The 16,177-nt window shown below is 43.0% G+C and overlaps 1 protein-coding gene across 2 annotated transcripts in view; it reads right to left on the bottom strand.

Annotated features, from left to right (window-relative positions):
• Positions 1-5,774: 5,774 nt before the first annotated feature.
• The window catches only part of LCLAT1 (lysocardiolipin acyltransferase 1), a 127,599-nt gene continuing 117,196 nt past the window's right edge, over positions 5,775-16,177 (bottom strand). For both annotated transcript variants that reach the window (XM_080922981.1, XM_080922982.1), the window contains exon 6: positions 5,775-9,154. In XM_080922981.1, coding sequence (XP_080779107.1) covers positions 8,652-9,154 — 503 coding nt within the window. In that variant the 3' untranslated portion in view covers positions 5,775-8,651. The remainder of the gene's footprint in view (positions 9,155-16,177) is intronic.

The following is a 16,177-nucleotide window of genomic DNA, read 5'->3' as shown; positions in this document are numbered from 1 at the left end:
AATTAGAGTTTGCAGTGTTTGCTAAGCATTCAACAGGCCTCTGCCTATTGTTCGTGGTGAAGGGCTGGTGTTTTTGCTTAGAAGGTTCCTAATAATCTGGGCTTTAGCAGCTGACCCATAGAAAGATCCCCCAAGCCTCTCTACAGGGTCCTCTGGGCAGCACCTGAGGCAATTACGCTGAAACTGTTGAAAGTCAACCCTGGTTGTTTCCAACACCTGCTCAAAACTACTCACCATAAGCAACACAAGTTAAAACTTACTTAGCATTTAGCATACTTACTAGGCGGAGGAAATTCCATTTGCATTTTCTGACTGGCTTATTTTACTTAGCATAATATCTTCAAAGTTTACTCATGTTGCCATAAATGTATATATATACATACATACATATATATATATATATATATATATATATATATATATATATATATATATATATATATCAGGATGTGTTGGTTTTGTTGGTTTGGGCTGACTTCCCTACTTTGGCCATAGTAGACAATGTTATTCTGAGTATCTCCTTGATTTCAGCTATTTGACTATATGAGCAGAGGAAGGCTGTCAGGTGACTCAAAGACATCCTAATTCTAATTTTTAAAGGAATCTCTTCCATGTTACTTTCAACGGTGGTTGCAATTTTTATCCCCACCACGTCCATGAGTTGAAATTTCTCCATATTTGCAACTGTGAGGTAACAGTTACCATACTTTTAATTTGTGTGTTCCTGACATGATGCTGAGGATGGTTCAGAGGCTCTTAGCCATTCCTCTGTTGTGACTGGGAAAATTTCTGCTCAAGCACCATTTCTGAGCTTCATATTGGGTCACAAGGCATTTCTCTATTGAGTTGTAGAAATTCTTCAATATTTTGGAAACTTACCCCCTACCAAAAGTGCAATTTGTGAATGCTTTCCCAGGTTCTGCAGGTCATCTCTTCAGTCTGTTGATTGGCTGACACTCTGATTTTGTTGCCTGAGAATGTCATGATGAGAAATTATTGCCAATATCAATGTTGCTTCTAGTCTTACAGTTTCAGATTTTCTATGTGGAAGCTTTAAATCTGTCTTTCCATTGGTCTGGGTGTCAGGTGTGGGTTTAGCTTTATTGTTCTCTCCATTACCCCATGGGGATATGCATTTTTTTTCTTTTTTCTTTTCTTTTTGGAGAGGCCTTCCCCCTACTATGCATTTTCATGGCCTCTGACCTTAGTTGTGTGTGGGTTTATTTCTATGGAGTAAATTCTTTACAGGAAAAGCATTTTCCTACCCTGACTGTTCAGCTGGATGCATGGCTTGGTTTAAAAAAGGAAGCCAGCATGCAGAGTTACCTGCCATTTGTCTGCCTTAAATGACAAGTTTTCTCGGCAACGAGTCGGTTACACACACTGTTCAGATGCACCTACGAGGGTAATGAGTGTGCAGTGTCATTCCTTCTGGCTTCCACCCTGTCTCCCGAATCACCCTCTGCTATGCTTCTCTCACTTTATTTTCTTGTGGCTGGCAACAGGAGCCTCTTGCAGCTGATCCCTCGATTCTAAACCTCCCTGGCTTTAAGATTTCAAAATATGATCCTATTGTTCACCGGTCTGGCTAACCAAGGTGCCTCCATTTGTCCAGGACCCAGGTTTCTTTTACTGGAAAAAAAATTAGTTTTCTAGAATTGGAGACAAAGACTGGCATCGCTTCTAGCTGGTTATTTTTCTAATGGAGAGAGTTAGATCTCACGGCTGTTTATGTTGTTGTTATTGTTTAATTTGTTTTTTATTGCTTTTACTTAAAAACATTTAGGATTATAGGGGTTTCAATTTTATATTTCTTTTATGCTAAAAATAACCCTTCAGTTCCTGATATCATCACAACTATAACAAATATAATACTTTCAGAGAATAAGCTTGTATCATTACTAACAATATAATGAGAAAACAATTTTAGTGTTTTCCCTCCCTGGCAGTTCTTTTGTCTTGACCAGGTTTATGTTAGGTCTTTCCACCTGTCACCAAGCATAGCTGCTGTGACTTGAATGTTCATGTACATGTCGCCAGGATGATGTCAGGAAGTGGAGCCTTTTGGAGGTTGTTAGTTTGTAGAGATGGACCAAAGATTAGGGTTAGTACCACTACCATCAGAGAAAAGAGGCCCCTCCTGAAGGGGGCATATGAAGACACGAAACAAGAGAAAACATAGCAATAGTCACCTAGGAAACCAGGCCCTCCTCACTAGTCTCTGCCCCAACAGGTGCCTCAACTCAGGACTTCAGCTTCCTGACTATGAGAAATAGGGTTCCTCACGGTTTGTGGTGATTTGTTATAAGAATAAACAGACTGAGATGGTAGCCATTTTATCTTGATTCATGTTATTTCTGGTTTTTAGCATAAACATATGTTGTATCATGTTTAAAAATAAAAGAGTTTAAAAACTGTGTACTTGCACATATATGTAGGCCATGGTGTGTGTGTGTGTGTGTGTGTGTGTTGTGGTCAGAAGGTATTTTTCACAAGTCAGTTCATTCCTTGGGCATGAAGTCAGGTGGCATGCTTGCTCGGCAAGGGCTTTTCACCAGCTTTTCCTGTTGTTTGATATGATTTCTTTCATTGGGTCACCTTACACAGACAAGCCTGACTTTGAAACCTTTATCTCCTTGTCTCTGGCTCTGGGAGAATGAACATGGGCATGAATTACCAGCTCTGTCCCCAATTGTATCTGGATTGTCTTCTTAGATAAATGAAGGATAGCATAGCTGTATGTGTTAATCTCCTTTCTGGTTAATCAATGTATCTGGAGATAACACCAGCTTCGGGCTCCTAGGCAGAATTTGATTATCTAATTACATGGACTCGGAATGATGTCATCACCACCCACCATTTAAGTTTTTCATGCTCAGTGTCACGTGAAGAGTAAAATGCAGTAGCTCCCAATGTTTGGAGCAGTGTATTTGAGAAGCAGGGCTGTGAGGATGAGATCACTGCTGATATTAGATAGTGCTGAATTCTCCTTCAGGGGTAGATTGAACATTGTGAGCTCTATTAGAAATGTTTCTCACAGGCATACATTTTGAGCTGGCCTTTCTACTTTTAATTCGGATCCCAATAAAATTTGTTTTAATTCAGATCCAAATAAAATTTGGTAACACACTGTCAATCAAAAACGATCTTCTAACAAATATATGTATATGTATCTATAAATACACACACATATGCTACGAATAAACCATATATTTGGTTTTTTGAAACAGGGTCTCCCAATATATTCTGGCTGTCCTGGAACTTATGCAGACCAGGCTGGCTCTGCCTGCCTCTGTCTTTCAAATGCTGGAATTAAAGGCATGCACCACCATGTCTGGCTTTGTAACTAAAATATTGGCAGAACTCAATGAGCTGCCACATCTCAATTGTTAGTTTACATTTTGGACCCATAAACCTCTGCCCTCAACTTGTTTTTTAGACAACATTTTGCAAACAACTTCCAGAAGCTTACCTATGAAAAATGTGAGGTGCATTTCAGCATGGCCAGGTTGAACAGTTTGCAGTTAAGAAAAAAATGCAAGGCACCCTTATCTTAGCTTTCTAGAAGCTTGTAATCCAGGGCAGGGGTGAGGCTGGAAAGTAGCTGTGACCAAAGGCAGCCTGTGATCCAGCCAGGAGAGCGATGCTGGGAAGGACTTCCGGGACTCGCGGTGAAGAGATGGGGAGTTGTCTCCACCTAGATTGAGTGGGAAGATTTCCCAGAATAAATGGGATTTGCTATGGCTTGGGTTAGGGAAGCACTTTCACAGGGACTGGAAGAGGCAACGGGATAGAATGAGATCCCATGCCAACTTATGAAAGGCTCTACAGGGCAGAAAAAGCCTAAGAACAAGGAGGTGCCAGTCCGAAGGACCAGGGCTAGGTGAAGGAGCCCCGCTCTGTGTGGTCGCCATTAAAAATGGCTGGGGACTGATTTAAATAGTGGTATGTTGAGGTCAGTGGGTTCTGTGAGCTGAGGCTGTTGTGGGGAGCACCTGGCCAGGCTTGCTCTGGTTCCGTGTGTGAACTAATAGGCACAAGGAAAAGCTATTCTGAAAGGAAACAGTGTTGAGAGCTTGGACGTCCAGGCAGGGGAAGAAGGAAGTGAGCCAGTCTCTGAGATTCTGAGCCCACACGGCACTGGTAGAAAGACTCCAGGCAACAAGGAGGGTACACAAGTACATGTGTGGAGGCCAAATGACAAATGTGTAGCTCCTCATGTGCCATTACATTTTCTTGAGGCAGGGCTGGTCTCTCATTGGTCAAGAGCTCATTCAGTAGGTTAAGTTGTCTGACTAGCAAACCCTAAATACCACTCCCAAACCCCTGAGTCATAGCCTCCCCTGTGCTGGGATTACAAGAGGGGGCCTAGACCTGGCTTTTATTTTTATTTATTTTTTAAACGTGGGTGCTTGTGTTGGCTAACCAAGCAGTTTACTACTTGGTTGAGCCATCTCATCTCTCCCCTGGCCCTTCCTCTAGACCTCCTTCCCTTTTCTGAGTCACTGCCTTGTTACATAGTACAGACTGACTCTGAATCTAGTATGTAGCTCAGGCTGGTGTCAATCTTGTGATCCTCCTGTCTCAGACTCCCAAGTGCTGGGATTATAAACAAGAGCCACCATTACCAACACAGGTTGATGAGACTTTCCACAAATACAGCTCTAGGGAATCTTTGGCTTCCTAAACATCTACTACTGATACAGAATACTATGAAATCTGTCTCCCTTTGTTGGGCCTGAGATTACTGAAGGCCCACCTACTCTGGAAGGTTTAAGATGTTTGACAGGTATGGTAGACATCTGTGTCACTCGGCCACCCATCAACAAATATGCTATTCTCAATATGATTCTCTGATTTTGCCTTAAAATGCATTTCCTTCCAGCCCCCAGTCCTGGTAATTCAGGAGAATGTGTCCTATCCCCAGATTCAGAGGGTGTCTAGTAACTAGGGAGTGATTCACACCATATTTCTGGGTGACTGGTCCAGGAATGAGTCTTGGATTTAGTGTTGTTTGCCCCTAAGAAGGCAGCCTCTCTCATTCTTTCTTACAAGACTTAAACCCTGAGGATACTTGGGTCATGCAGCCATGTGGATCCTGTGTGAAGTCTACCCAGGCAAAACACAAAGTGTTTCCTAAAGTGTCTTTATATTTGGAATGTACTGTAGAGGCAGTTTCTATGTCCATGGTTGGCATTTGAGGTTCAGTAAAATAGGTCAAGCTGGGATGAGGGGGAGCTGTAATTCGTTCTCCTTGGGACCAACACTCTTAAAGCCAGGCTGAGTCTTTTCCAGGGAACGTCAGGGTCTGCACACACGGTGCTCACTGCAGAACCAGGGGCAGAAGGGCCACTTGAGCTTACAATAGGTTCTCTGAAGCTGCATCCTTTTAGCTAATGAAGTTCTTTGAACATTTGTCACATTTTGGCTTAAGACTTTTCAGGATCACACACAGTGAGGTGAGGGACGACCACGGTCCTCATTGCTTTCTCCTTCGCACTGTGTCCCGCACTTACGGGATGACAGTCGTTCCGAGGAAAGCAGGTCCTGTTGACATTGGGGCATGAACTCAACCGCACTGCGTACCCCCATCTCAATCAGTGAACACTTGGTTCTAGACCGCGTCTTAATACCTGTCCTAACCCTCAATTCCTCCCTAACACAACGGCATAGGCTAAGCCCATGACAAGGGAAACAAAGCCCTGTGACCCCTCCTTGTTGTTTCCATAAAAAACAAAATCACAACAGTTTTTGAACCATGTAATCCACTCCACTTTATTTTGGATGCATTTTACAGGTAATTCACAAACATCCCAGTGGGCACCGAAGCTAAGGCCATTCTGTGAGTTATTTTTAAAACTTGGTGTTCTCCATGTAATGATCTTTTAAAAATGAGTTACCAAAACCAAGATTCTGAAATAAAAATTTTAGGAAGGTACAAGACACCTTTAAGCCACGTGTAGTCCCAAGCTCATTGCGTGGCCAAGCAATTGTCGTCCACAGTGTAAGAACTCAAGGCAGCCACTAGCTCAGCACCGAGCTCTCTCCTCCATGTTACAACATAGCATTCTGTTGTTTAGGTCAACCACGGACCAGTGTTGAGAAACCACTTTCCTCCTCGTGAGTGACAAGGAGAGACTTTATCTAAGAACACGGCATACAAGTCTTAGAACAGGAAAAAGAAAGGGACCCATAACTAAGGCACTGAAAGCACATTATTTTATATAAAGAAATGTAAACAATTTAACACCAATGGGCTCCCTTGATAGTCTTTATCATGACCGTACTAGAGCATCTTTGTTGGGCTTGAGAGCTGATGAAATGGGAACCTGTCTGCAGAATTCAGACTTGGGTACCAACATATGGTCTGTGTGTGAAGTGGTCACCATTAGAACATGGGAGTGGAAGATGCTGCTTCTTTCTTGGGTTTGTTCTGTGAACAGCAGAGGCAGGCTTTTCGGGAGAGTCTGAGATCCTTGCAGGTATTTTTCTAGTTCACTTTCTGTCTCCCCACACCCCCACCATGTTGCCTGACTAAAGTTTAGGATTCCTTGGGTGGGAATGCATCACCCAGCCAGTTCCCCCGCCATGTCGTTCATATTTTAAAGTGAAATGGTTCACATTATAAATAACCTACAACTGCAATATGTAAAATCTCTTAGAATGGGTTCAACTAGCCAGCAAGTGCTGTGAGCACTTTGCCCATTAGGCTCAGCAGCACGGGAAGCAGGGGCAGGGTCTGCTAGCTGAAGAGGTGGCAGGAGTATTTCTCAGTGACAACCATCAAGGCAACGTCTGCTCATACCTGATGTTCAAGTATTGACTTAACAGTTCTAAATTCAACAAGCATTAGCTAAATGTGTGCAGTTTTAACACAGTTAAACCTATAGGTAAGAGTAAGTAAATTATAATTTACAAACTTTTATTTAAAAGGGATTTTTCCCTTTTGGAGAAAATTCTCTTAAACAAGTGGAGTATCCACACTCTAGTTTTAGTGCTATACTTTGTATTATGAATTTGGGGTGGATAAAGTAAAATTAAGGTGTTTTCTACCTTAATGTTTTCTATGATCATCAGAGGGCGAAGGGAAGAACAAGAGACAGAGAGTCTGAGGGCACAAAACGAGATGGATGTCACTGTGGGGAAAGGCGGCAGCATCTCCCTTTAACCTGGGGAACAAATGCAATTTTGACTGTTAGCTATTTCCACATTTAAATGTGATCCATGGAAGTCTCAGAGGAACTTAAAATTGGAAGCCTTTCTCATTAAAGGGAAGGAGGGTTTATACTTGTGTGTGTGTGTGTGTGTGTGTGTGTGTGTTACCTTAAAAACTATAAAGGCAAACTGCTGTGTTGAACAAGATTAAAGTGAGCTTGGATGGAGCAGTTAAACATGGGCTGGTATGTTTCTCCAGAGGTACTGGTTAGCACCCTCCCACTAACACATGCACAAACACCAAAAAACAGACTTAACCATGATATGCTAATGATGTCCTGTCCCCAGCAGGGCTTTCTCAGACACTGTACTTGACAAGCTGAGTAAGTTCCTACTGGGTACAGATGTGTGCTGAGTACACAAGGCAGTAATAGCTGTTGAGACTGCTGGACACAAGGCAAGCTTAAGTGCCCCAACCACGTGACACAGAAGGGAGCAAGCAGTTCGGAGTGGAAACAATGGTCACAGGATTCTCTTACCAGGACACTGGGTGCTACTGGTTTGCTATGTTTTCACTGCTTCCAAATGACAGGCATACTTGGCAGACAGTTGATGACTGTGAGTTTAAATGTAACTGTTGAGAGTTGACTAAAGAGAGTGTCCTTGCTATCACTGAAAGCTCATTCCAAGTTAGCCATTTTGGTTTTAAGAGCAAAGTTATCAAGGCTTGGGAGCTTTAGCTAAACCATCCTGTCTGCAGGCTTGTTTGTCGAAGCTCTAATGGCAGAAGGTAACACAGGACATACACATGCCTTCCAGTTTCTGTCTGAAATACAGATGTTCTTCTAATGCATCTTTACACGTACCAGTGCACACTGAAGATGAAGTTACACCTGGTAACCATCAGGAGGGCAGGACTGTGTGTGAGTGGAAAGCAAGCTGAACCAGTTTCTGTCTTTTCAAAGCCAAATGGAGAGCCTGAAGGTGCTCCCTGAGCTGAGTGCAATGTCATTTCCAGCACAGAGGCTATGAGTGATGCAGGACTCCCTATCAACAGTGATCAGCTTAGGACAAGACCTCTGGGTCTGACTGGTAGGAAAGGATTAAGACTGGACTGTGCCCAGGGCAGGCTACTACCTGCTTAGATACACTGGGGCTGCTGTTCATGCCAGGCTGCCTCTGAGCTGTCAGAAACATGTTGTCCTTTCAGAAAAGCTTGCATCCTGTCTCAACAGCTTGGTGATTGTTTCTAATGACCTGGCCCTAGTTATTCACAGCGATTGACCCCTGCGACATACGCAGCATTGGAATTACATTCAGAGATTTTAAAGAAACCATAGCAATATTTCCCCCACAAAATTAAGTGCAAAATATCTTTAACAAAGAATGATGATAGTAAGAAACATTTGATATAGTCATGCAAAACTCATCTCCGTTTACAAAGACTGACATTCCCGTGACAACTCTAGGTTTTTCACATAATGAACGCCACCGTCTTACTCATTTTTCTTTGAATTTAAATGTGGGTGCTTGTGGAAAAAACGATAACATGCAAGTTCAATGATTTCCAGTCCACCAAATATTCTCTCCTGCAGCACGAAGAACACAGTGCTGATTGTAAAATACCACCGAACGGGGCTGTACAGATATATGAGCAGGCACATGGCAGAGCAGAACAAGGTCCAGTACAGTATAGACAGGAGCTGCACCACAAGGACTCTGAGCTCAGACTTGCAAGGTGGAACTGTGCTCTGCCCAGTAAAGTGGAAGTGTTTTTCTCCTTGGTAGAAGGCCCGAAGCCTCTCTTCCTTTTCTTCCCACCTCTTGTGGCACCAGAGCTGAAGGTCCTCCTTGGATGTGGGCAGAGTGTCCACTGGGTACCTGTGGACATGGAAGTGGATCTCCTTGGGAAAGTCTCCAAGGAGAAGGTGTTTCTCTGTTTGAGGAATGTTGTAAGGATATGCCACAGTGATGTCGTGAACAGCATCGAGATTCTTACCTAGGTTTTGGAAAGATGAGAATAGCTTTGCTTTAGCAACAGTCAACAGAGTAGTGATGCTGATTCACTCTGCAGGCGAAGCCACAAGCATGAAGAATCAGGACAGAGTGAACCCCATGAACAAACAAGGGCTAAAAATACCAGTGTTTCTGGGTACTTAGGTCAATATTTACCAGCCAATTTTAGCTTTTTTTCCTGTTTGCTAATTACCACAAAGACCTTTAGAAAGAATCTTCATCCCAGAAATGGTAATATGCATTCTAGAACTGCAGGAACACACACAGGGAGCTGCATCTGAGGTAGGAATTAAAGGATACAGCCCAGCCACAAGATCTGTCCCACCCACACTGTCTATTAACACATTTATCAAAGGCAACAGAAAAGTGTTCTCCTTTCCCTTAAAGTGACCATGATAACTGCTGCAAAAGAACCTCAGAAAGACACAAATGTGAAGAAATCGTCATAATTTTTCCCATAATACATATACACATTACATATGCATATATATGCATAGCACCTTTGATTCTGACCCAAAACACCACTGGGTACAGGTATTCACAAGAGGGTGATTTTGAAGTCACAAGTCAGATGCTGGTGATGAAGAAACAGCCAACATGGTCCCAGTGTCCTTCAAAATGTTCTCAACATAGTCAGGAAAACAAGGATGCACAAAGTTCCAAACTGTCCCTTGGGGACATAGATGAGAGAGGGAAGGAACCGGTCCTGTAGATGGACGGGGTTGAACACTATGAGAATGGGACATTCCTGGACACTGTACAGAACAGAGAAGCATCTTGGTGGTAGCCGCAGATTTTAAGCAGGGATGATCCTGGGGACAGTGAGGCAATGTCAGTGTGGCTGTTACCACAGACCAGGACGAGGAGGCACCAAGGACTAGAGCTATACAAAAAGATGGCGAGCTGAAGTGGTGCTGAGGTCAAGCAGGAAGGCGGGGAAGGAGCCAGGCTTATTTTCTTTTGGCACTGAACTAATGGGAAGAGCCTTGGAGGTAGGGAGTCGGTGCACTGTAAGATCTGCAGATTGTTCAACTGAACCCTGTACACGTGGGGCCCAGAAGCCTAGTGTTTGCCCAACGGCAAGCACTGTTGGTTTTATGTTTATAGAAGTGTTTTTATCGGTTATATAAAACTATATGGGTTTGTTATGATAGTTTCATACAGGTATGTGATATTCTTTGACAATATCTATCCCCTAGTTTTCTCTCCCCTCCAGTGAACAGACTAGATGAGGGTTTGAATTTCATCAGAAGTAGATGATGCAGACAGGACTTAACTGTGTGACAGATGTGGTTCCTCCATGGGAAGGAAATACCCAGAAGGCACAGAAAATCTAGAGAGCAGTAGAAATGTTCCAGACGGAGGTGTGACAGTGCAGTCTCCCTCTATCAGAATCTAGGTTGAGTATATTTCACTGTCGAAGTTTTACCTCAGTAGCAACAATGGCAAAGAACTGAGGTCATCCACACCCCACACACCACTCCAGCTGAACTGCCACTCTTACAAATGGTTCTTCGAGTTCTCGGCAACTGTTTTGGATATACTGTAACTTACTTTAGGACCAGGTTTCTACTTGTTTCCTAACAGTCCTAAGAGAAGCCCTTTCCTTGGCTACTCAGTCAGTGTGGTGTGGCACCCTCTGCACACACAGGCTGGACTCTGTTCACGTTTGCACACCACAGCCAGTGCACTGCTGGTCCTCAGCTCCACCACCATCCCACTCTCCCTCTTAGTGATGGAAAGATGCTCTGCCATGTCACTGCTGGAATCAAAATTATCTTCAGATTTCATTTTAACTCACAAACTTCCTCTGACTTTGACCCTATTTAATCAGTTACTGGCATCTCTGTAGTACTGCTGAAAGCCTTGGCCAGGCTACAGCTGTGTAGCTCCTAGCTTCTGCTCCTAATGCTGCAATTTCACATTTGCTCTTTGAATCTGTGTGTTCCTAATGTCCTATCCTGTCTCGCACATGGTTCATCTGTGTGTGATGCACACACATACATAAGGATGTGCACGCATATGGAGGCCCCAGCGGGATGCTGGGCACCTTCCACTTTCACTCTGCTTCTCTCTTGACACCGCCGCTCAACAAACCTGAAACTTGCCATACTGGCTGGCTAAGTTCTTGGGATCAGTCTGTCCCTGGTCCCTAGCAGTGGGTTCAAGGCCCACAGGGGCATGTCCAGCCTTTATATAGGTGCTGGGGATTTGAACTGAGGCCCTCATGCTTACAGAGGAAGTGTTCTTTACTCAGTCACCCAGGTCCTCAGCTCTTATAAGTGGTTCTTAATCTTTATTACGAAATATCTGTTGGTTGTCCGAAATTGTTATCAGAACTGTAAGAAAAAAATAACTTACTTGCTTCAATGAGAAACTAAGTACTTTTCCATATAAAGTGTGTGTGTCCCTTCATGTTTTGGTGATGCTGTTCAGTAAATAACTTGTATGTTGACGCAATGACCATAACAGACAGCCTAGCTTCGCTAACATGCACAGCATGGGATGAGGTAGGGAGCTATAGAAGTGATGGAACCACAGAACGAGTCACATGGTTTCCTTGCTCCTTACTTGGCTCTTGTATCTCTAAGCACAGCAGGGAACGGTTGTGAGAGTTAACTAAGATGCCCAGTCAGTGTCAGTGAAGGCCAGCTGTCACGGTCACGAGGCCTGTAGGAAACTTCACTAGTTGTAGGCCCTCTGCCATTATTCTTAGCACTGTGCCCAGAATCGGGGCTGTCAATCAGGGTCTCCTGGTTGGGCCTTTTTTCACTCAGGCTAAACTGCTGTTCCAACTGCTGTTTTACAAGGCTGTCTCCTGAATCCCTTCTTCTTCTTTTCCTGAAATTCCTGATCCAATTCCCTTCATCAGTCAGCTCCAATGAAGAGCTCCTGACCCCCTTTTTAAATAGAATGCCAAGGTCCAGGGTGGCCCTGCCTGCCACGAGACCCAGCTGCCACTGTATGCTCAAACAAGAATCATATATTTGCCTTTTTAAAATCTTGGCATCTAAAGAGGTTCTAGAAATTTGCATGTGAGCGGGATGTTTATGATTTACCCGAAAATATGAAAATATGGGAGCCATGCCGTTTTTGTTGGTAAGTTAGAACAATTTAATGGACGAATGCAAAGTGAGTTCTTGGACACAGTGTTGGCATTCCTTCTACACTCCGCCCAACATTTATCTAGCAACAGCCAGGTAGCCTAGTTTTTCTGTAAAAGGAACTGTTTGGCCTCTCCCTTTCTCTCTGACTCTCTGCCCCTCTTCTCCTTCTCTCCCCTCCCCTCTCCCCATGTGTTCCTGGCTGCCCCCCCAACCCCATTCCCTTCTCAACTTCCCTTCCTTTGTTCCCAAATAAACTCTTTTCTATACAACATCTGTCTGGTACCTGGGGGATGAGGGGATGCCTCAGCATAGGTCCGCTGAGGCACCCCCTCCCACCACACCATACCACACTCTACAAAACACATCACACGGTAAGCTCATAAATGTTAGAATCTACTAAACCATCTCTATTTGTCTAGTGAGACTGGGTTGGCCTTGTGATGTTTTGTTTTTCTAACTTGGGTTCTATGAATTTTTGTTTCTGAGAGGGTAATAGTCTGAAAGTCTCTTATTGATTGTAAGACTTAGAACTTTGAGGCAACCATTTTTATAATTCAGCATAAGTACAAAACAGCATTATGGTGTTTAGAATAAAGAGATAGTGGAAAGGGAGCTGCAAGAAGACACCTCTTCCTTGACATCCATAGCCTGAGCTTTAGAGGTAGTTTAAAGCTTCCTTAAGCCCTGATTTGGACCTGGGTAAACACACCAGCAGGAGGAGCCACAGAGAAAGGTTTTGCTTATGGAAGAACAGTCAACAGTCTTGATAGGCTTTAACTATTAGGTCAAGGTCTCTAGACAACACAACAGTTCAGAAGTCCCTGTTCCGCTGTGTAAAAAGCTCATTTCTATGCAGGTAGAAAAGCTTAGTTCTGAATCCTATCTCATCTAGAGCTTATGGTCTAGGCCCTTGAGCCCCTGGGAGCCAGGTCTACCGGATAAAGAACCAGGGGTGGGGCAGCACAGCTGCAGGGGTTGGCCTCATACATACAAGATCATAGTGAAGTGTGAGATGTGCCTTCACTGAAGCAAGAGATTAAGCAGACTATTTCTGCTATCCCCAAGGTTTCACATCATTAGTACACCTAGTTGCCATTAATAATAAGCATTTCAAAAGATCACATTGCTTCTCAGACCAGTTAAATTACAGATATGGATGCCACCTACCTGCCATCTGCATGCACTGGGTTAGATAATTTTACGTTTCATTTTCATACCTTGATTAAATAAATTAAAAGAAAATCTACCTGGATTTGCTCCGTTTCATATACTGTAGCTATTGGAATTATTTTATAAAGGTAGTCTTCTGCTAGAGCAGCCGTGCTCACTGGAACCTCAACGCTTTCTTTTTAGTGAGAGGAACAAAGCAGTTTGCTTACTCTTTCAAACCCTGCTTTTACGACTAACAGACACTGGGGGGATTCTTGATACTGTAGCCATGTTTAAACAGCCAAGAGCAGTTGAAAACTAACACAGATTTTTTTCCAAATGTAATATCCATAAGGCATGTCAAATTGAGGTCACAGTCACTAAGAATTTTATCTAGTGTCAAATGCTCACCAGAAATAGGAGATGGCCAAAACCTCACACACTTGTATGCTTAAAAGGAAAACTGGAGGAACTCCTGTGGACTGTACGCTGTCAGAAGGACAGGTTGCTGTGACAAGCCTAAGCCTGACGACAGAATGACAACCACGGTGATCGCAAATCTCTCACTCTCCCCATTCCATAACCAAGTATGTATAAAATACACCAAGGATAACTTTACATTTCTTTTTGATACCTTGATTAAATAAAGATTAAAACTCTAGCTGAATATGAATCCATACATTTAATTACAAATAATGTGAACTTATCACCCATGATGCATTTTAGGTTAAAATAAAAGCTAAAGGCCACTGATTTTCTTTTAAATTTTCATATTTAAAAATCAAAATAGAAAACAATCATTGTCACCTGGGGCAGAAGCTGGGTTTCAGAACTAAGCAACCAGAGGTGACACATGGCTGTACAGATCACAAACTATGGCATGCTGGCACCAAAAAGATGGAATAAACAAGACACCTTTCAGCTTCAAAGTAAGAGTATGCGTGAGCCACTTAAAACCAACTGGCTTTAAGACTCAAACAGCACCATGTTCATTACTAGAGAAAATTCTATAATTTCTTACTTGGAACGTTATTCTCTGTTTTTGTTTTGTATTTTGTTTTTGCTTTTTTTCCGGTCCAAGTTGAAGATTTAGGGACTGAGAGATGGAGACATATGAGGAACCAGACTTAAACTGCTTCACACTTCCCATCCATGCCATTTACACTGCCTAAGGCATCATTTTATGAATGGGTGTCTGATAGAATGAAAGTCCCTAGTTTTGAATATTTACATTATTTGAATATTTACTGAATACCATTAAGTGGTGTGGTGTTTGAACTTGCTTGGCCCGAGGAGTGGCACTATTAGGAGGTGTGGCACTACTGGAGAAAGTCCTTGTGTGTAGGGCAGGTGTGAATGGAGGTCAGGAGAGTTGCGAGGCATCCTCCCCACCACGCTCAGCCTGCTCTTCTGAGACAGTGTCTCCTTGTCAACCCGGGTTCAAGTCTCAACTGGAAACTGGCAGACTCCAGAAGTCTTGCTGCTCTGTTCCCCTCAGACATTGGCTTGTCTGTGACTGCTGATCTAAACTGTGGGTCACTCCTCTGTGAGTGCAGCTTCATTTTCAAGTATACTTCCTGCAGCACACTGATTCATTCCCGTCTAGTCCAGCTGCCAGCCCCTTTCTTATCAGATCATTAATTCTCTGAACATGGTGCTCTAAGTACTTTTACAAATACTAATTATTACCTTTATTGATAGCATCCAATAAAACTGTGTAGTTTATCAAGAAATGTCCTCATGTCACAGGTTTTTAATGTTTCTCCCATCTCCCTTGGACGTACAGGGTATGGAACTGTATGTCTCTCTGATGATGATGAGATCATAGGATGAGAACACCACTTCCCTCCGCTGTTATATTGCTACCTAACTTGGTCATGGCTCAAATATCTCGCTTTTCCCTCTGCTGCTCCAAAAGCCTCACACTTCTTCCTGCTCCAAGACCATGCTGGTTTTTCTAGTGACTCGGTTCTAAGGCAGGCATGCTTTTGTGGTCCCTGTGACTGACCTGACCTGGGCAACTATCTTTTTATATAAACGCTCTAAGAACATTTAATCCAATTCTGAAACCAATACTATCTCACCTCATGGTGATTTGTTCCCTGCCATGCTAGTCACCCTCGAGAATGGTAAACAAGTCCCCGTTAAACTCCTTCTAGAGGTTGTCTTGGTCACAGTGTCTCAGCACAGAAATAGAAATGTCACTAAGACACATCTCCAAAAACAAAACAAAACAACAACAACAAAATCTAACTGGAAACTCTACTAATATTGTATTTGCGTTAAAATTTTGAAACCACTGCCATTATAAATCTTCTCATTCAAGGAAAGAGGGTGTCTCTCTTGTTTCATGTTTACTTTTTAGCCTTACAGTAGATTTCCTGTTATTGTTTTCATTATTAAAATTCACTTTATAAAATGGATAGTTCTGACTTTAACTAAAATGTGGGTTTTAGCATATTAAGTACTCCAACCTGTTACTAGAGCTCTGGTTAAATATGACTGTATTTAAACAGTTAATTTTTATTTTGTTTTTCCTCAGTTTTATTATCAATGACTTGACTTTCCAGCAGTAATTAGCAAAGCTAATTACTTTGCTTACAAACAGCAACAGGTAAGCAAATGCAAAATGGCCTGCTGCATGGTAGGAGGAGTCAAGCAGCCTGTGGCTCTGCCTAGGGACATGGACCACAGGCACAGAAGGCAGGGAAGGGAGCAGCGTGATGAGAATCCAAACCTGAGCTCTGGGG

Source organism: Micromys minutus (genome assembly GCF_963924665.1).
Source record: "Micromys minutus genome assembly, chromosome: 1".
Taxonomy (NCBI): Eukaryota; Metazoa; Chordata; class Mammalia; order Rodentia; family Muridae; genus Micromys; species Micromys minutus.
Note: the sequence above shows the minus strand (reverse complement) of the source record. Positions and strands in the feature narration are given on the sequence as shown.